Source organism: Gymnoscopelus microlampas, assembly GCF_963454915.1.
Source record: "Gymnoscopelus microlampas genome assembly, chromosome: 7".
In the NCBI taxonomy this organism is placed as follows: domain Eukaryota; kingdom Metazoa; phylum Chordata; class Actinopteri; order Myctophiformes; family Myctophidae; genus Gymnoscopelus; species Gymnoscopelus microlampas.
The window spans coordinates 46,612,040-46,634,823 of record NC_139944.1 but is presented as its reverse complement, the minus strand read 5'-3'; the positions used below and the strand labels follow the sequence as shown (position 1 = coordinate 46,634,823).

The following is a 22,784-nucleotide window of genomic DNA, read 5'->3' as shown; positions in this document are numbered from 1 at the left end:
CTTAAAGTCACACAAAGCAACAAAATTCCACTCTTTTTATGCCCGATTAATATTCTGAGACTTCCCTTTGTTCATGCAAGTCACATGACCATAGATTCTCTGCGGCGGTAGTAGCCAAAAAAACTGCTTACAGAACAGGGACTCTTAAAGGTTAGGCCATGTATGAGGACAGACATTGCCTTAATCATGTCCTCTCTGCCAATTCACATTCTTTTATCCAAGCATTGGGCTGGGCTCAATGTGAGATGGCGCTGGGAAATTGTGTGCGAGGAGAATCTCCTCTAAAAAGAAAACCAGGCTATCCTTCTTCAAACAGGTCCTTCCATGGGGAAGGAACCTCCGCTTAAGGAATGGATAGCGTATTGGGATTGATGGGCAAAAAGAAAGAGTAAAGGAAGGATGGTTATTTGGTTACAAGACAACATGCCAGCAATGGAGTGTAACACTCCTTTAAGCCGGGTTGTTTGACCATTTCTGGGCCTTCGGGTGCCAAAAACGCTCTGTAGCTAACAAGTAGTGCCAGGAGAGGATTAAACTCACACTGAGACTGTAGAGAGAGCCAGGGCAGAATTGTGTGTGAGGACCGTAGGTGAGCCAGGCATCATTGGCAGAGCTGCCAGATATAAGAACAACAAATACTATACCTTCAGTTTGGGGACCAGAAATCCGAAAATAGGAGAAAATTAAAGATAAGCATTTAACAATTATGTTGAAGTTAAAGGAAAGCAGATGTTGCCTCGGGAAATTATTGAATGATTTAAATTTGCACTAAATTTGTCCTTTTTCCGCAGCTGAAATCATCTTCAGCTGAATAGGAAACACATTCTGACATTTATTACTCACACAGGCCATGGTACCAAAAGGAAAGGAGTAAGGCTTATCTGTGAGGTTACAGGCATAAACACCAGGCCCTTTAGGTCGGCAGTGATCATTTTTAGAGAAGTCAAATGATCACCGGTCTGTCAAATAATATTTGTCATCATAGAATCTAGAGTATCTGCAGTACACACATTTAAAGTACCAACAGGCATAAATATTTTTGCTGTATGTTTTTTCCCTTTCGTTTTAGAGAATACTAAATATCAGCCAGAACTTAAGGTTACGACTCAGCTTTTAAACTGTAAAATATTGATGAAATCCAGTTCCAACCATCAAGAAGCGTTTATGAATTATGAATCCTACCCAAAAAAATGGGAATGATTCAGAGCAAAAATCTAACAGGGACTGCCAAGAAGATTCTGTGTGTAAATGCTGAAGGTGACGTAGGAAAAAAACTACATGGTGTGTGACATCACGTTTCTGTATGTACTGTATACTGTATGTTGAACGTGACAAAGGAAGAAAACAGGAAGTTTCTGTATGTAAATGATGAAGGTGATGAAGGGAGAAAGTGAGTTAAATCACTGCCAGAACACGAGAAAGAGAGGCTGAAACAGGCATGTAGAAGCAGTCAATATAATTAAGTCCTCATTAGGCCATGGTGATGCTCCTCCATCTACAAAGGCATGCCGGACACAGAGAGCACATGGCTGACAGAGAAAGAGACATCAGACACAAAAGCCCTCCTACCACTCTATCCCACGGACTGACCTTGCCTGCAGCTGAGAGCCGGCAAAGGCTAACCGGCATTATTCAAGTCTTCCATGCTTTATTCAGAGATTACATTCATGGAATGTGTGCCTCATCGATTTCTGTGCACTGGTCAGTCAGTGACAGGAACAACGTGGGAGAAAGATAAGACTGGATGACGACATGAGACAAAGGTCATTAAAACTAGGACGTTGCCTATATGTGCCACATACATCTATAGTGTCTTCTCTTAAGTCACTTCTTAAAACGTGCTGGTATCCAAAGTCCTTTCCATAGTGATTTTTGATTATTTATTTCTTTACAATTTAGGCATTTAGCAGACGCTCTTTGTCCAGGGCGACTTGCAGTACGCAAGGTAAACACATACATTGTGTACATGCCCTATGAATGCTTGCTTTTTTCATAGTGCCTTTCCATAATTTAATGTTGACATTTTGTTTGATAAAAAAAAAAAGAAATCATACTGTTTTTTTCTTTTGTTTTACATTTTCTTCAATTGTATGTAAAGCAGTATGTATTTAACACTGCTTCAACATCAGGTATATAAATAATAAATATATTACTATTATTATTATCTAACTATATAAATGGCGAGCAACTTCCGCACCCTCGGTGGTGACACCCCACAGCTCTGTTATCGGATAAACAACGCACCGCCAGACCACATGTCGCCTACTGACTCGCCACGGCGGCCGCACTGAATTTACGCCTCGCGTAGGGGACATCTCACTGTTCACTACACCTTTTCCACCGCGCAACATAATTAATTCTACTCACCAAATGTCGGACAAAACGGAAGGGGAGGCAGCTTCGTACCGTTTACCGTGCGCACGACCTCAACACCACAACAGCAGGCAGCCGCTGCGGGGCTTTTTTCCTTTTTTTCCAAACTTTTTTTTTGGTCACCATTTTCTCCAGGCACCATTTCTGGTGTAACGTCGGGTGTTTCTTTTCACCAGCCAATCACCTTTCACGTTGCCACGTCCGTTGCCACGTCGCGCTGACGTACGCTAAACAAGCGCTGCCGTGCGCACAATGCAAACGAGCCCAAAGGCGCGCAAAAATAAGCCGACCATTGCTTAGACACAAAGTCAGACCTGGCAACGCAGCCTACGCCAATCATGTGTGAGACATCTACAAGCTATGGGGCAGAGACGCCACCGTATCTTAGCAACAACTACAGCGCTCACTCTCATTGGTCGTGTCACGCTAAGAGCAGTCTCCAGACAATGGCATCGCAGACAGCTTGCTGTTACTGCTGTAGCCATCACAGGCAGTTGCAGCACGACGGACAGGGCGCTGTGATAGCTGCCATGTCGCTAACGCTAACCTGGTTGTCATGCCTGCAGCAGCTGTGCAATCACTTTGTCAACAATGCACGTTCGTGTGGTGAATGTCTATATTGCTGCTCAGTTCGTCCATTGTACATGGTGTATGTTTGTGTGTGTCTTCTGGACAACTATGTAGCTCCACAGCTCCCCCCCCCCCAAATACACGTACTCACAACAACACCAGGCGGCCGCCATCTTGCAGAAAGGGCTGCCATTCGCCAGCTTTCAGAAAAACAAGCAACCACCTTCATATTTTTTTTTTTTTTTTTTTTTTTTTCCTTTTGGAAATTTTCATCCCACGATTTCCGCGCGGACCACCAGGGGGTCCGCGGACCCCCTGGTGGTCCGCGAAACATACAAAATATAATTTCTTCTACTTATTTTTCATCATTTTGTAACTTTTACATTACACTTTCTTACAATTTTTTTTTTTTTTTCCCCTTTTTGCAAATGTTACTTAGACAATTTGTCTACCCCCATATACACACGCCCACGCGGGCCCCGTGCGCATACATGCCTCTAACAGCCATAATCCCCATCTACACTGCCCACTCTGTGCTGCAGCTACACGGATATAGACACAGGGACACGGAGGGACCAACAAACGCAAAGCCCCGTGTGCGCCTGGGGTTGAGGGGGGCGTAGCCCCCCGAAACTCTAGTTAATAATAAAACGGCACCAGTATTTCAATTCTACAATCAATAAAATAGTCACACAGTGGCTATTTAAATACTAACATACAGTCCACGGTGTATATTCCAAAACGTGCGGATGAGACAGGCGAGACAAAGAAAACGACCTCTGGTTTATTGCGGCGAGGGAACAGACACTACAGAGACAACTATGAAAATACCATTCATCACCATGCTAGACAGATACATAATCATCCTCAAGCGGCTCTCCCAGCGGCCATACATCAGACCCATGATGATGATGACATCGCATACGGAAGCTAAATATGAACACGGCATACTCGTTGTGTGCGATATGGGGCACACAGAAGCTCCATCGAAGGCAGCTGTGCGTTGCATAAGGCTGCCCACACTTTGGAGTGGGGGAACGTGGCTTATAGCGGCCCCTGCCTGGGTTCAACACAGGAACACTACTGTATGTGCAGCACGCACTAAGTACTGGATCAAAGGGTAGTGAGGCCAGGGTCCCATTCCTAACATCAGTGGAGAGGTCATAAATTAAATATCACTTCAGAGGGGGAAAAGGCCGTTGGTCGACTTTGCATTCTTTCTGCTTTCGCCAGCAAGCTGCGCAGGAAAGGTTCTGCGCTAAACTGCTGCATGTTTTTTTTTTAACCCATTCAATCCGGGAACGCATCTGTGTCACTTTAGATTTATTTGGTTATTCAAAAATAGCAGATATACAAGCTCATACCACAGCACAGAGTGCCGCGCTATGAGCTTGTAGATCAGCTTTTTTTTTATAATCGTGAACATTTTTGCAAATCTTTGAATATATATATTTTTTGTCACTCAAATCTTTGCTTCTGGGGGTCCCTGGAACAAAATATTTTACAAATGTTTGCTTTAAAAATTACATATTCAAAGATTTGCACACTTTTTCACGATTTTTCAAAAATAGCAGATCTACAAGCTCATAGTGCTGCGGTATGAGCTTGTATATGTAAGTATAAGTGGTTACACAGGTGTGGTCTTAATGGGTTAATGAGGTGATATCAAATTTCTTACCATCAAGATATTGATATATTTATAAAGCGGCAACCGTTTGCCTATTACACCAGAATGGCCACAACAACCCTCACTCACTGCCAGGTTGGTCTACACATGGAGCTTTACAAAAGAATGGCAACTGTTAAAACAAACAATTGTACTAGTAGTGCGACTCCCCTGGCAGACGCGGTCGTGTTTACATGCTGCTGACAAACGCTCAAGTGTTGAGTCCCGCACTCACACACAGGAACAACACATCTGTCTACACACAATGATCAGAACTAATCACACAGCTCGACCTGGAAGCGCACTCCCATTGGGGATGACAATAAGACCGTATGATTAAATTAAAGTGAATTTCTGTTGCCCTTGGTACAGCATGGCAATTGCATACATTAATTACCGGGACTCTGCTTTGCCCTTAGATGACCCCTGCCTAATTTATTACACTTGGGGTTGCGCTTTCTGAAGCATTGGTGTAGCAGAGTCAGAGAACAGCTTTGTTCTGCCATCACCTTGACAGGATTACGGCCTCTTGCGCAGTTCCTATTCATTACGGCATTGAAGTAAACCACACTGCGGTCTGTGACACATCAACACTGGGACCTTTGATGAGAGGTAAGCTGTAGTCCATAAAGCTGGACAACACTCCCCGCACAGTTCACTGTTCCCTAAATTAGACAAGACACCGGTGTGTGACAGGATCACTTGTCTAAACATGTACACGTTTAAACAAGTGATCCTGTATACATACCACAAATGTGACAACATTGTTTACAATGTATGTATGTACTGTACGTATGCATGTACCTCCATGTGTGTGTGTGTGTGTGTGTGTGTGTGTGTGTGTGTGTGTGTGTGTGTGTGTGTGTGTGTGTGTGTGTGTGTGTGTGTGTGTGTGTGTGTGTGTGTGTGTGTGTGTGGACATAAATATATGTCCATGTCTTATGATAGACACACCGCATCTGTCTATCCATCTAACATCACAGAGGGCGTCAAAATGTTTGCCAGCAGAAATCAATCCAATACTATTTTCTGCAGCCACACGCTGTTGTCTGTGACACTGTTAAGGTCTCATGGACCACATTTGTACACTCTCTGAGTTATGGGGGTCTTTGAATTAAAAATGTTTGAGAACTAGGAGTTCTGTTTTACCTGTGTGTTGCAGAACACTCCACCCCCGTAAAGGACAACAGGTTTAACATCGCACCAATTAGCAGGCTGGGCTGCAACTCAATGAGCACTCCATCAAAAGAAGTACGAGTCTTCTACGGAAGTTAATGAGGGTCGATTTGGGTGATGGGACATGAAAGAGCAGAACTTTAGCTTTTTTTCTCTTGTTATTCATTGTTAAGCTGTAATGATCAGGGATCGTGAGAAAAAAAATCTATTTACTACTAGATCATGTTTATCAGAGTTCTCGTTCATTAAATCAGTCATGTGTGCCCTGTTTGGTGTTCTTTTAATTAAAAAAAATTTTTTTTGAATTCCCGACGATCAAAAGGAAAAGCGGCCCTTGAGAACATATTAAAATGTCATTGGGGAATGCGCTGCAGTGCTTGAATTAACTAAGGATGAAACATGAAACAGGCTGAACACACTGCAGCCTGAATGGAGAATGATGCTTAGTTGGAGGTTATGCGTTGAGGAAACAAATGCGCTTCATAGCCCTCCCCCCCCGCCTCTCTCCCTTTCATTCCTCCCCCCGCCAACTCCCCTCTTCTTGACCCCCCACAGAACAAGCAACGGTTAAAGCTGATGCCCCCTCCTCCTACATAAAATACTACCAATGTCCCCTGCCAGGTGTCCACCTCCTTACAATGGCTCCCATCACCATATCACCCTCAGAAGTCCCTTGGTAATCCTCTGTAGTGCAATGTTTTTGTCTATCTAACCTGGGTACAATCTGATCGCCTACTAATGGCCAGAGGCTACAACACAGCATGCTCACTCCGTTAACCACTTTCAACAGATCTACAAGCTCACAACGTGCCACGAAGCAACACGTTGAGAGCTTGTAGATGGGATATTTTTTGGCACACAACACATCGTACGACTAAGTATAAAAAAAAGGGCTTAAGTGGTTAATAATCGAAGCCTTCAAAATATTATCGTTTACATACTATGATATAAAAACACGTTTGGCAGATAAACGTTCGGTGTAGAAGTTAATGAACTTGAAAATGTTCAATCATACAAGAGGTAAACATGTTAAGGGGTTAACAAGCTAGTCCCATTGTTGGAATATAGCTGCACTATGAGACTAAGCACAAATTAACACAAGCAGTTAATATATCACAGCAAGCCCACTTACAGATTTCACACTCAGATAAAAGGTGTGAATACAGAGAGCTTTAAACTCCCACGCAGCACATTTGCTGTTATCCATATCTGAGCAACAGTATTAGTGCCATTTAGATCAAATTAAAGTACTTTGAGCATCATAATGTTCCATTATCATATCTGTAGTGGAGTTCTGTGTGTGTGCGGCCTCTTCCCTTTTCCCCCGGTCATTAAAAAGGCAGAGTGAAATAAATATTCATAGACATCTGCTCTTGCAAAAAATAATACCGGCATACTTTTTTGCACCCCAATCAAACCTTATGTGCAACACAAACTAGATCCCGGCGTGATATTCTGTCTTTTAATCGAGTAAAGGAAATGCTTCAGCAGGTTCAATGTCAAACCATTCACCACTCAGAAGCGTAGGCTGACAATCTTGGAAGAAAATGTATTTGTAATAATTTGTGGCCACTGGCCTGTATAGCTGCAAACAGACACCAATCCTCAGTGAAACGTTAACTTTTCTATCTAACCATAAGAACGGGGCATTCCGGAGATTCTTTGGTTATCATGAAGGGGCTTCGAGCCAAAGAGGAGGATCTGCACATTCAAATCAATACATTTACATATCAAAGGAAAACTGCTGTCAGCGCAATGGTAAAGAGCCATTAGCATGCAGAGAAGTGACCAAGCATGAGGCTGTTATTCAAGCATACCAATACTCATTCAGTATAGAAAACATACTGAGCATGTTGTTACTTTGTTTTAGTACCTATGTCGTACCTTAAATGAAAAATAAAAACACACCAGCCACAAGAAATGGGTGGGCAATTTGTTTTCAGGGGAATTTCAAGCAATAATCGTGAAAAACCAAGGGAACTTGACCCTCTCGTTTTAATTAATGTTAGACCAATTTCAAACTTACCATTTCTATCAAAAGTATGTTGACTCTCAATTAATTTCACATATGAATGGCAGTAGTATTTTTGAGCAATATAAATCCATGCCCAGCACGGCACATAAACAGCTCTTATTAATGTTACCATAATGACTTACAGCTGTTCATTTTTAATCCAGCTAGATTTGAGTTCCGCATTCGATTAACGATTAACTGTATAGGCATTAAGGACCCTGCTCTTGCCTGGTTTCGCTCTGACAGATCTTTCTCTGTTGTAACGGGAGAAGTCTTCAGTTCTTATCCCTCTCGTGTGGTATTCCCTAGGGGTCAATTATTGGTCCGATATTATTTTCTATTTATATACTTCCCTTGGGTCAGATGATCTGACTATAATATTAATTTACATTGTTATGCGGACAACACCCAACGTTATTATTCCCCTTACTGGTAATGACAATCAATTTATCTGATGTTATGGCATGTGACATGTCTCTCTGATATAAAATGCTGGATGTCACGAAACTTGAAACTAACCTGACCGGTAACTTGAAAAAGAAACTTGGGAACCTGTCCTCCAACGTTAGGCACTCCGCCCACAATTTGTATTGACATACAAATCACCAATGTAGTACAACAATGATTCTTTCTCCGAATTAGGAAGATTGTAAAATGTAACATGTTTTATCTCAAGCAGACCTTGAAAAAGTAATTATGTCAAGACTGGATTAATGTAATTCCCAGTATTCTGGGATCAGCTTAAAGGCCATCTCCCATCTCCAGGCGTTTAAACTCTTTCAAAGGGCAAGACCCTTTATTATTATCATCACTCCCATCACTGCAATACTACACTGGCTACCTGTTAAGTATAGAATTGATTTTCAAACTTTAACGCCCTACATGGCCTTGCTCCTACCTATATCATAGACATAATTGCACCCTGTGAGCCTAGGCACTGCCTGCACTCATCCGGTAGGACCCTCTAACTGTTCCGACAGCCCGCCGCATTACAAAAAGGTAACCGAGCATTATAGCCTCACAGCTGTGGAACTCCCTACCTGAGAAACTGAGGCTAGCAAAGTCAAGATCAAAATAAAGTACTTCTCAAAATAACTTCTCAAAACTTGCTTTTACAGGGAGGCACTTTCATAGTAAATCTGTTGTGTAATAAATTCTATTCCTCTTTTAGTTTTATGGAGTCTTATGTTCTATGTTTTAATTGTTTTTGTTGTTGTCTTCTAACTGTGTGTGCTATAGCATATTTTTCTGTTAAGCACTTTGTAACAGCCCTTTGAAAAGTGAAAATAAAATAAAGTAATAATTATGACTACGATTAAATGTAATCATATGATGCAGTTAGCCTATGTTTGAATCCCTTAAGAGAAAAATATTGTGGGAAGACAAATATGGGAATTATGTCAAACTTTAGTTGAGATTATGAACTTAAAATGTCAACCCTGTCTAGATCACAAAATTGCCTCAAGCTGGCTCAGTCAGTAAGAAACAAAACAGAAACCATCTGTTCAGAGAACTCACAGGCATCCTATGATTATTAACCACAACCTTTGCGATACATGTAGCCACTTCCTATGCACTGAGGTTCACTGTCTCTCATTGGTCACACCTCTTACCACAATGACCAAACCACTGACTGTAGTACAAAACCAATACAGTTCATTCACAGGTCACTGTAAAATCACCACAGTAAGCTTACAATGCAGCATGTGTTAAAACACAGTGTCACAACATAGAGCATACTGTATGTGTTGGTCACAGTGTAACAACACAAACACATGTTGTAGACAAATAATGATTTCTTTACTATTATTTAGGGCTTTATCTATCGATTATCTTTTTAAATTATATTAATTACTTTTTCGATAGTGTGTTCTTTATATTTAATTTGCTTTAATATATCAACAAATAGATGAACCACTTAAGCGTTATCTTATACTTTGTCTCACAATGGTGTAAACAAATAGTGAAAATAACTGAAATCTAGATTTTTTTTCCACTATTTTTTTTTACTTTTAAGAAACTTTTAGAAACTTTTCACCTATAATGCAAGCCCAAAATAGGGATTGATTATTAATTGATAATAATGTATAATCCATTGAAATCAATTAGTTTGATTAATTATGGCACCTATTTTTACACAGGAAGACAACATTTATTGTACTAAGGGTTTTCATTACGCATACTCAAGAAATGTTTCACTGTAGTGTAGATTAGTTCACAAAACAAAGCCTGTGTACACCCATCAGACGATACAGTAAACAGGATACTGCATGGCTGACTAATAAGACCACAGTGAAACTCCCTAAAAGACAGCATAAGGGCAAATGAGTGGGCACAAAGAAAGTGGGGTGTGATCCCAGACAGAGCCCGCTAAGTTCCCCGTCCCCATTGTCTGCTGAGATAGTGGGGACAATACAGGACACAACCCTGAGATTATGTGCAAACGCCATCCGAGGCCTCAACCCCAGCGATGCACCAATGCTAATCCCAAACATGACCCCCCCCCCCCACCCCCAAGCAATGATGTCATACCACTCCCACCACCCCCCCACCTGCCAGCCCCCCAAAACTCATCCGGACCTTCGATGCAACCAAGCAAGGAACAAGGCCCACAAAGGAGATGTTCTCCTTTTGAGAAAACAAGCCGACGGCGGGGAATCAGATACCCTTGTGGTTGTGGAGGTGTCCATGTCACAAATCAAAGACCTCAGACAACACTGTCATATCACTTGTTTTCGTCGGGTAGAAACCTCGTACGTCCAAAACTGTTACTTTTCAGGAAATGGGAAAAAAAGAAGAACCTGTGTTCCAGTGGATCCAATGTAGTTATTTTCATTTGTTATGCTATGTATAAAACCAACACAGACAGACTTAACCATTATTTCTGCTACATGTGTGTGACACTGGAGTATGACGAAGTAGGGCATTAAATCACAGAATTAATGTGGAGATACAAAGTTTCTGCCTGATAGCAACAACAACATAGCTAGATTTTCAGCTTTCACCTAAAAAGCCACTGGTGGAATTATAGCCGAGTTAGTATTTATAAACGGCACAGTGAAAGAGTGGCCAGGAGGACAGGTCACTGTGACTCCAAGCATTATAGTTTTCCTGGTCCAAAAGAAAGACCACATACTTCACCAGAAAGAGGCAAGAGGGGGACAGTTGCACTTTAGAACTTTATGTGCTGCCCCTCCCCCCAATCTTCATTTCACAAAAGGGACCTTACCCCTTGTCCCCACCCACAAGGAATTTCTCAAGCATTGCTGGGTTCACCATGACAACTGGGTGCTTAACAAAGCATTTCTCTAAGCATTCTTCCTTTCACTAGGGAGAGGGGGGTGGGGGGGGGGGGGCATCACTCAAAGGAGAGAGGGGGGGGAGAAAAGAAAGAGGAGGTGGAGGAGCTTGAAATGATGGGAGGGAACAGCGGAGGTTGCAGGGGTGAGAACCATGGACACGGGAAGATAGGAGAAGAGTAGCAATGGATGACAGGCCAATAAAAAGAGAGGGGACAGAGAAACGGGGATCAAGGTGATAGGTGATGTTTAAAGGGAGAGAAAACAAGTGATACGAACATTCCAAGCAAGCCTGCGAGGGTGACTAACACCGTCGTGGGAGGTGAGTAACGCGCAGGGAATTAAATGCGGCCCGATTACAGATGGCACAAGTCGATCAAAACACACACACACACACACACACACACACACACACACACACACACCCACACACACACACACAAAACATGTGTGTACCACGCAAGCAGCTGTGCCACTACAAACCTATCAGCCACAAGGGGGGGGGGTTAAACCATTCAATCCTGGAAAGCATCTCTGTCATTTTAGATTTCTTTGGCTATTCAAAAAGCAGATATACAAGCTCATAGCGCTGCAACAAGTGCCGTGCTTTGAGCTTGTAGATCTGCATTTTTTTTTAAATCGTGGAAACTTTGTGCAAATATTTGAATATATATATATGTTTTAAAGCGAACATTTTTTACCTCAGGTTAAAATCAAGTCCGCGGCCAAATACATTTTGGGGGTCCTTGACATGGAAAAGTTGGAGCACCACTGATATAGCAACATACTGTTAGGATTTAGGAAAAAACTGTAGATTACGGTGTACCCCCATCTCAAAATGTTTTGTTCCAGGGACACCCCCAGAAGCAAAGATTTGAGTTCCAAATGTTGGCATTAAAAAAGATATATTCAAAGATTTGCACAAATATTCAAGATTTTTCAAAAATAGCGGATCTACAAGCTCATAGCACGGCACCAAGTGTCGCGCTATGAGCTTGTATATCTGCTATTTTTGAATAGCCAAAGAAATCTTAAAACCCGATGTGTTCCTGGATTGAATGGGTTAAGGTGTAGCTATAGCATAAACAAGAGGAAGGTGTACTGGAGGTGAGAAATAATAATAGAACAGCGAGGAAGTTCGAAAGGAGAACAGTCCAGCTGTTGGAGGCCCGCACAGCACCAGTTCTTCTGCAGCTATCCATCCAACAGCTAATATTACACCCAGCCTTAGCCCTGAAGTGAAAAAAAATCATGAATAACTCCGTCTACACAGAGCTTAAAGTCTTAATAGACCGTAATGAAATTACACCGACTGGGACAGGCTGCATGGGTTCTCATTTAGAAGATACGGCGGAGAGGAGCTTCCTCCATTAAAATTCCACTCTTGTAGCATTATCTTTATGCAAGGATAGTGACAATCAAGAGGGGGGAAAAGAGAAAACCTTTAACATTCAACAGCACTATTAGAGCCATTGTGCATTGAGAAAAAGGTACGACGTAATGTGTCTGTTCAGTGTTTATCGGTAAACATGTATGCATAGCATAGTACAATAACTGAGAGTAAGGATTGTAAGAGAAATTACAAACTTGAGAAAGTTAATTGTCTGTGTTTTTGCAGCCTTCGATAAAACATCATTAAACAGGAGGCAAGCTAAGCCATACATCAACAGGTATGGAGAGGTTTTGAACACAATAGTAGAACTTTAGAGATTCCTTAGCTGCTGACATAAAACTGCAGTGCGATGTGAAAAGAATGAGCCTGCCTTCATTTGTCAAGGGGATGTATTTGACTGCTCAATCTCAGTTCTGTTGGCTTGGTGCTGTACATTTTCTCTATCCAAACAAAGGACAGGATGTTATGGTGGGATAAGGTGCACACCATGTATTTGATGCCAAGGGTTTCAAATTCATCTCACAGCCATTGTTGCATACATCCACTCTTCCTGCATTTCATGTCATCCTATATTGTACACTACTAGCCTATATACTGAAGCAAAGAAGCTTACAATTAATCTTAAAGAGAAAAAAACAAAGGACTATCTGCATTTCCTATAGTAAGCTAACAGGGTTGCAGGGATGAAAGGGAGAAAATCCTTCCCCATCAAATGCAAACACCTATTTATGCAAGCTCATGCTTGCCTCGGAACAGTATTCCACTTCCCATAGTATGTCAACAGAGAACAGACAGATCCCAGGATTCAGATGCACTAAAACTAATCCCAGAGCCTATAAAGCGCTTCCCAACCAGCGCCGTGAGCAGAATTCTCATCATAACTCCCTGGATCGGTGTGACTTCAACTATCTCCTATCTAGCTCCACTATCTTCAACTTGGGGAGCAAAAATTAGAACCCAACATACAGCCAATAAAGCACTAAGCGCGGCATGTGATTAACAGTAGTACATCGTCTCTATTGTCTTCCTCCCCCATACACATTCATCGTCTACTTCTTCTCACCATCTTTCTCTGTGTCTGGGCCTGGGGCATGTGATGATAATGTATTGGGCTGTGCACGAGTATGAAAATGACACGGGGTAATGGGGGTAAGGGATATAATAAGGGATTCTGATAATTACTTGTGTCAATTATGATTGTATCACCATTCAATCAAACGTTGCAATTTGAAACGTGTCAGGTTTGGCTTGCCTACACTTCATTAGCCGGTCCTTTACGAGAGGAAGTAAGAACTTGGCCTATGCCCTAAAACTAAACAGACAAATATATTTAAGGAGCATTTTTTGCTGTTGTTAGTCTGGCATCTCACCTGGGACTTCAGCTACTAGTTCAGTAAATAGGACAAATTATAAACCATACTGTAGTTGACAAACATAACTGCCAAAATGTTTACTTGCCGTCATGATTACTCATGACTCATGCAACAGCTTACAATTGGCTAGTGCCGGTCCATAGACAGGCGGGATGATTGGGATCGGGATTATTGCGCTGCAATAATACATATATTATAAAATGACATGGTTGTTGTTTATCGGTTTGGAAAATATTGGAGAATTGAGGTCCATGGCCTGCTCATGCACAAGAAATATGATGCTGATCGGCCTTAGTATTATGCAAGATTAGCAACGGACAAACACACACTCATAAAGACACACAGAGCCAAATGCATGATCTCCTGGCAGAGATAACAATCACATACGCTGTCTAATCGAGTCCATTAGTCAGATGTTACCCTCTTTTAGTGGCTGTTTTGACTGAACCAGAATTATATTGGAACCATCAATGTTAAGAGAGAGACAAAAAGTGCTAGAAAATGAATATGTAGCTGTATTCTAAATAACACTGCTAATATTATTTTGAATAATTTGAATGCAGCTAATTCAGTAAATACAAATGCTACATTTGACATTTGTAGATAAACTACTGTATTTCCTATGTTTATTTTACCTCCTAGTTGACCATGGTGCATTTATTACCATGTTGTAATTCATGGTTTATTTCCTTAAAGTTTAGACCACAACATTTTGTATTTTTTTATCAACACAATGGATGGTATCATCTCGTTCAGATATTACTCTCTTTGGAGAGGTACGTGTGTGGATGACATGATTTATATACGAATGGGACATATTGCAATGCCTCTTTTTGTCAAGATAAATGTAGTATATTTTATGGTAGGTAACACCCTGACATCAGGGGATTGTAAAGATCAATCTAAACATCTGTTCAATACTTGTGTGGCGTTCTACTTCAAAAACTATGTTAATAACAGTCTAACAAGATATAATGGACCCTGTCAACAATCATCCATCATAAGTGGCCTCACACTGCATCATAAAGCAAAAGGATAATAGGGGTATACTCCAGAGGTCCCTTGAGGGAGAAGCTCTTTTTAAATTGTGGTCAGCAGAAGCGGATCTGCTCATCTTTATACCCCAATCTCCCTCTACAGTAGTGCCTCACTAATGATCCTGCATCCATTTTACAGTTCTCTCTGCATCCTCCAAAATCCATTCCACTTAATGCTATCACTTTATGTCCCTCCTTCACTTCTCTCTCTCTCTTCCTGCCCTCTATCCCTCCCCTCCATCTCCCTCTCTCCCCGGCAGGGGTGCTGACACATATACCCCAGCAGGTGCTGGACGCGCGGAGAAACAAGGCCTCTAATTGGTCCTTGGAAGAGTCACAGCTGTTGCCCCCAAACAGGAGCTCATGAGCTCTAGCGCTTTGCCTCTGAAAATCGACAGCTCACTATTGTCCTCCAGAGAAACAGGCAGCGATCTCATCTGTCATTTGGGGACTCCTCCTCTTTTAAGGAGGCTCGAGGGAGGACAGATAGTTAAAACAAAGCAGGCATCCAATCCATTATAACAACAACCCTGACTAACCAATATAGGTCTCTGGCATTAGGAGTATGAGTGTCCTTAACAGGAACATAGCACTTAATTAGCCAATAATTCCATGTCAACAATCAATGCCTGTTAGCACTGTATCCTGTAATCAAATCTACTATGCAACATTTTCCTTATGCCTTGCTGAAAAGGTTTTCGCTTTTCTTTTCTTTTTAAATGTATTTATCTTTGACCACTTAAATCCTACATGCTTAGTTGACCAGTGTCCCCCAGGGCTCAATTCTTGGTCCGCTCCTTTTTTCCCCTCTACTCCATATCTCTTTCCCGAAAATAGACGATCTACAAGACCCTCACAACGTGTCGCATTGCGATTCATTGTGAGCATGTAGATTGGCCATTTTTGACGAATGTTGGCCTCAAAATAGGTACGTTAAGGTTCATGTGGCTCATGCTGCTGATCTCATAACACCCCCCCCCCCCCAATAGTCAAGGTCAAGGATAAGAATGTGTCTCACACACAAGATCCCAGCACAACACATTCTCTCTCCCAGATTCAAGTTCAGTCACATCATAGCCAATAAAGATGTATGAATAAAGTGTAGGGAGGGTAAGTGATGCAACTATGTCAAACAGGTTAAGACAATAACACTGGTGAACACAAAGTGTCAAAACATTTGTGGATTTGTACCCACTGCTGTTCATTTTGAACAGCAGTGGATACAAATCCACAAATGTTTGACACTTTGTTCACTTTGAACAGCAGTGCAGAGATAAAACTGTGACCCAAATCTGCCTAGTTTAAATAATAAAACATGCTTGAGTAGTAAATATGGCCTTCTTGTGAACAGTGTTCAATAGAGGCCATACAAACATTACTGTTCCATAAAGAGTTATTCAAACAGATGACACCAGTGTTTCCCAACCTGGGGTCTCTAAATATCACCGTGAGACAAACTCTTCAAAACAGACTGTAATTTAATGAAACCTTTCATGGTATAAAAGGATGATGAGTAATTATGGGGGCGGCAGGGGGAGGGTGATCAGTGGAGTGTGGATCCCACAAGCACATTTGGCTACAGCTCATGCTCAGATGAACAGCTATTTAAATGACAAAATCTGGGGGTGTATAAACAAGTCTCCTCTTTAATAAGATGACAAAAGTGGCTGCCTAATAAGCAAATGAAACAATTTACCTTGAATAAGTATGTCACTGCCTGACAGGCTCAGTGAATTGGTGAAAAGGTCTGAGGGGGCTTGTGACTGATGGGAATATGTTTTGATGAAGTGGCCTAACATAAAAGACCATGCACTGAATGTTAATCCTACCTCATGAATGATTCATTCTAAAGGAAATTAGGGAATGATACTGGAATAATGGAGCTAAGGAAACCCACATTTAAATACTCATTACTTGTAGTATCCAGAGAATTTCATTTAAATTTCAAACAACGAGGTGGAGCATAGTACAGTAGAGTACAGGAATAAATCCCTCTAACATGTAGCCTACTTAACTCTCTACTCTGCTTTTATATTCAGAAAAGACGTGGGGTTGAAAGCATGCAGTTAAAGGGGTAATAGTGGCCTCACCTGACACAGATATCCGCATGGAGGCCTCCAGGGGCCTGTTGTTATCCAGAGCCCGGCTCAGCTGGATCTCCCCTGTGCTTTGGTTCAGGATGACGAGGTTCAGCTCATTCCCCATCTCAAAGCTGTAGTGGAGCTGGTCGGAGATGTCTGGGTCGTAGGCCGGGATGCGTCCGATCACTCCAGTGGGAAAACTGCTCGACTTGTCGGTGACATAGTTGTTGAAGATGATCTGGAAGTTTTTGAGCACGGGCACGTTGTCGTTCTTGTCAACAAGTTTCATGTGAATTGTGGCACGGCTGACCAGAGGCGCTGAGGTGGCCTGGACTACAATCACATACTCAGAAGTTGTCTCGTAGTCCAAATCGATCAAGGCGGTGAGTTCTCCAGAGAAAATGTCCAACTGAAATATCTCTGGAATATTCCCCTCGACTATCTGGTACATAATCTGGGCATTGCTCCCTTCATCTGGATCTGAGGCTGATATGTGTGCCACTACCATGCCTATGGGGCTGTTCTCGTCCACCATAATGTCGAACTCCTCTTCCTCAAACATAGGAGGATTGTCATTCACGTCCAGGATGGTCACTTGGATGTTCACAGATGTTCTCAGTGCAGGGACACCTTTATCCACAGCAAAGGCCTGCAGGCTGTAAATCGGCACGTTTTCCCTGTCCAAACGCCGCTGTGTGCGGATAATGCCGGAAGTGGACTCAATTATGAAATCTCCATCGCCGTCATCTCCCCCCTGGAAGGTGTAAAACACACGGCCGTTGAGTCCCGAGTCTTGGTCAGTGGCAGAGACCTGGACCACGCTGGTGAACTTCGGCACATCCTCCATAACTGAGCCCATGTAATGGTCTCTCAGGAACCGAGGGGAGTTGTCATTGACATCGTTCACCAATATCTCCAGGTAGGTGGTGTCAGATTTCTGAGGGATGCCGTTGTCCCGGGCTGTGATGGCTAACGTATAGGAAACCTGGTCTTCGTAGTCCAGCTCCATCTGAGTGGTGACAGCGCCCGTGTCCGAGTTGATGTCGAACTGAGGGATGCTGTCATCCATGAAGTAGGTGATGCGTGCGTTCTCACCGGTATCTTCATCGGTGGCGCTTATCACAACCACAGTGGTGCTCACGGGCCTGTCCTCATTGATGTTGACTGTGTAATGGGAGCTCTGGAACACAGGCCGATGCGTGTTAGCGTCTGTGACGTTCACGAACACCTGGGTGGTGTCAAGCCTTGTTCCGTCACTTGCAGTAACACTCAGGACATACTGCCGCTCCAGCTTATAGTCTAAGGGCAGTGCCAATGTGATAAGACCTCCTCCGCTCTGACTAGTAATGGAGAATCTGTTCCTGGTGTTTCCACTAGATATCTGATAGGTCACCACGCTGTTGATGTCCTGGTCTACGGCAGACACCGTTACCACACTGGTCCCCACTGCAGCATCCTCATTCAGCCTCATGTAATAGGCCTTCTGAGTGAACTCTGGGTTGTTATCATTGACATCTAGGATGGTCATACTAATGCTAGCCGATGAGGACATGGTCGGGAGGCCATGATCGCGGGCCTCCACCCCAAAATTGTAATAATCCACGCTCTCCCTGTCCAGCTCAGCAGCCACAATAAGCCACCCGGTGCTGTTGTTGATAGTGAAGGGGAAGTTGGGCGTGGTGTCAGTGAGGTGATACTCCAGCCGTGAGTTATCTCCAGAATCCGCATCGACTGCCTGTATGTGAATGATGGAGTAACCCAGTGGCACGTTCTCCAGCACCGTGGCCTGGAAGGGGGTGCTGACAAAAATGGGGGCATTGTCGTTGACGTCCAGCACCTGCACCGTGACAAGGCCGCTGATGTTGGACAGTGGCGGGCGCCCTCCGTCCTGAGCTCGGATTCGCAGGGTGTACTCTTTGTTGGCCTCGTAGTCCAGGTGACTCACCAGGTCCATCTGTCCCGTCTGAGCGTCGATGTAAAACTGTCCCCTGGTGTTTCCACTCATGATGCTGAAGTGAACGACCGCGTTGCTCCCCCTGTCTTGGTCAGTGGCTGTAACCTGCAGGATCTGCGTGTTGGGGGCCATGTCCTCGGGCACCTGCACCACATAGCGCTTTTCGCTGAATTGTGGAGCGTTGTCGTTGTCATCCTCCACCACGATGTGAACCGTGGCTGTGGCACTGCGGGGACCGGGGTCACGACCTTGGTCATTCGCTTCGACCAAGAGCATGTAGGCCTCCACCTGCTCTCTGTCTACTGGCCCTTTGGTGCGGATTACCCCGGACCTTGAGTCAATCTCAAACACATCGTTAGAACCATTGCTGTTAAGGACACGATACAGGATGTTACCATTAACCGGGGCATCCCCATCGGTGGCCCTGACTGTCAGGACCTCATAGCCTATCTCTAGGTTCTCACGGACACTCTCCTTATAGTCCTCCTGCTCGAACACTGGGTTATGATCGTTAGTGTCACTGACTGTTATAGTAAGGGTGGCCATGGCTGTACGGCGGGGTGTGCCGTGGTCCACTGCGGTCACACGGAACACATGCGTGTCCTTTGTCTCCCTGTCAAGCACTTCCACAGTGGAGACAGCTCCGCTCGCTGGGTCCACAGCAAAGAGGTTGTTTGAGCGGCTGTCAAACAGGGCTTCAATGAAGTAATCTAGCCTGCCCGCCTCACCCTCGTCCGAGTCCACCGCTTTCAAAACAACAACATTGGTACCAGCTGGCTTATTCTCTGGCACAGACACTTGGTACATGGGTGGTTGGAACTGGGGGCCGCTGTTGACGCTTCTCTTCCCCCTCCTGCTCACAATGCCTGAGTCAGACTGGGCAGCCTTCTCCAGTAACTTCCCCAGGTGGCCCTGCCTAAAAGGGCCCTGACCCACACGCCAGTGGACCGAGATGTTGTGAACTTTGGACCCGGCTGGTGCATTATTTCCGTTGAGCTGGTGGCCACAATGCAAGTCAAGTTCGTGAAGCGTGTCGTGCCGCCAGCACAGCGTCTCAGACGCAAACAATTGACCCTCGGAAAAGTAAAACTCGGAGCTCTGGGTGACTTTGCAGTGGACACGGCTGTGGGTCAACGGGGCAGGTAACAGATCCCACACAGGGAATAAAGCGGAGCCCGCCTCACGGCACTCTAGATGAGGGCTATTATGGGAATTCAATAGACTAATTACCTCCATATCGTATTTAGATTTCCCTTTGCGTTTGTTTGAACAGTTCCTACCATGGACGTGCACGTCGTACTGGCTGGTGACGAGGTGCCTGGCGCCAGAGCCATTGTCCCTGCAGTCCACCACGGTGTAGACGGAGAAGGGGTTCGAGCGCAGCGACGGACACTTTATTGTGTCCGAGACGAACACAACCGCGGGCGTTGCGTTCGTCTCGGACACAATAAAGTCCGTCTCGATGAAGCCGTGCGTGGATCTCGGAGCGATGACCTGATCCAAAGTGCACCGTGCGCTCCTCCGCTGATCCACACTGGATATAACCGTCCCGGGCTCCGCATCCTCACTGATGTGAACAATGTATCCATTACAGACCGTAGAGATACATCGTAACCAGCCGAAAACAAATATGAACAAATCCCACTTCATTACGCGCATCTCTCCTGAGTTGTGGTGGTCGGTCACTGGTCACCCCGCGGTTTCAGAGTCGTAATTCCTGCCGCCGTTTCCCTTTAAACTTTCCGTGGTCTGTGCGTCGTCTTGTGTTGTAGTGAATCCATGCTCTCCTGGTGTAATCCAGGGTAATTTGTTATGAGACGAACCGCCGTAACCTTCTTCTCTTCATCTAAACAAGGCGACACCTCCACTCTGTCCGCGGGACTCCGCATGAATGAGAAAAATGGCTCCTGCTACCCCTGCGCCCTGAGGCTTCTCATTATCATAAACCTGTTTCTGTGTGTGTGTGTGTGTGTGTGTGTGTGTGTGTGTGTGTGTGTGTGTGTGTGTGTGTGTGTGTGTGCGCGCGCGCGCGAGAGTGAGTGTGTGTGCATGCATGTGCGCGGCAGAGAGAGAGCGAGAGAGTGTGAGTGTGTGTGTGTGTGTGTGTGTGTGTGTGTGTGTGTGTGTGTGTGTGTGTGTGTGTGTGTGTGTGTGCGCGCGCGCGTCCGTGTATTGTGTGTGTGTGCTACTACTAGGCCATGTGTACAGTACGATACAATTTAATGGATCATGTGGACTGATCTTACATCCTTATCACCGGGCATTCTGCCATCATGGGCATTTTGAAAAGCCTCCTTTGTGTACAAATTAAAAGTAGCCGACTTGTGACCAGCACAATCTAAAAGCAAGCGTTTTGTAATGTTTTAAGGTTCAGTATCTTCACGTTTAAATATGTTTAAAGTGCAATTCAAACGGAGTGAATAGAACAAACATTATAATTCCCTCGATTGCTTCTTTCAAATCATCAAGAGACAGATGCACAGAAGTAAACAAAGACTTTCTGTAAAGAAAGTAGTTTCTGTTGAGAATAGCTGCTAAATGGAAGTTGGATTGATATGCTGATCTTCTCTGACATCTAGTGGTGTAAATGTATTAGTGCAGCTAAAAGTTCTGCTACAGCAGGTATAGGCAGGTAGGTTATAAGCATGCTCCATGCAGGGTAAACCAATGAATTGCCCAATAAACGAATTAATTACAATATTTATGAGATCAGTTGTGGGCTGGCATCTTGTTCCCGACAGATTGTTTGCATTTGTTAGTTATGTAGCTATATAGAAGCATCCTTTATTGGTAATGTTTTGCTATAATTAAGCCATTTTTATACAAATGCATATCTGACCAAATAACTCAATAGCAATGTGAGGATATTTTGGAGATGACTGTTGGTGATATTCACACAATAATCTTTGTGAGAATCTAATGTGGATATGATGACAAAACAGGTAGACATTCTTTGTACAATTACATGGCATCACATTACTGTAATGCAGCCAAGACCATGAAAACATTTACTGGTCTTCAAGGACAGAAACAGACAATTTAAGCTACTGTATATCTCACTTAAAAATGTGGGTGCCTTGTACCATAGGCCTCTAACCCAATCCCATTATTATGGCACGACAGACCAAAATGACAAAATGTTAGTGAAGCCCATCACTCGGAATAGCACTTTTGATTACATGTGGTAAGTTTAGTGTGATTTGGATGTGTTGAGAGGCATCAAGACTTCAGTAACAATCAATCATGAATAGACCCACATCGGCACATTTAAAAAAAGGACTGGTAAAGTCCTTTTCAACTGTTCAAGGTGGCTTCATTAACATGGATTAAAGCTAAATTAAATCTCACGACTGAAAATGTCCTAATGTGCCATTTGTGAATCCTTGTGAAAGAATCTCCCACCACACGCACACTATTCCTAAACAATGAACACAATATGTAAATTAGGATGCTTTAGTAACATTGTTCCTGCTGTTCTACATACTGCCGAACCATGTGAAGAAAACACAGATTCTTTGCTTTTATATGAAATATCCGAGACGATTAAGATATTATGGAAGACGCTTCTGAACATATTGCTAGTTTGACCACTTCAAATGCTCTGATCTTAAAATAACCGAAAATAGCCTTTCTACAAGCTATCAATGCGTCGCAGACGCATTGAGAGCTTGTAGATCGACTATTTTTGCTGAGCAACGTGCTTCCATAGAAGATGCTGGCTTCCATGGAATCCAAATGACTGAAATCAGTCTTGGCGACTGAGAACTTTAATTCATGGAATCAAGTGACTGTCATTGACCAATTTCAAGAAGATCTGAAGGTTACTCTGGGTGGCTGACACCACAATG

General features: G+C 43.5%; 1 protein-coding gene across 2 annotated transcripts in view; it reads right to left on the bottom strand.

Annotated features, from left to right (window-relative positions):
* Nucleotides 1-20,763, bottom strand: part of celsr2 (cadherin, EGF LAG seven-pass G-type receptor 2) — an 84,642-nt gene extending 63,879 nt beyond the window's left edge. For both annotated transcript variants that reach the window (XM_084062035.1, XM_084062036.1), the window contains exon 1: nucleotides 16,992-20,763. In XM_084062035.1, the coding sequence (XP_083918161.1) occupies nucleotides 16,992-20,595 (3,604 nt within the window). In that variant the 5' untranslated portion in view covers nucleotides 20,596-20,763. The remainder of the gene's footprint in view (nucleotides 1-16,991) is intronic.
* Nucleotides 20,764-22,784: the final 2,021 nt, after the last annotated feature.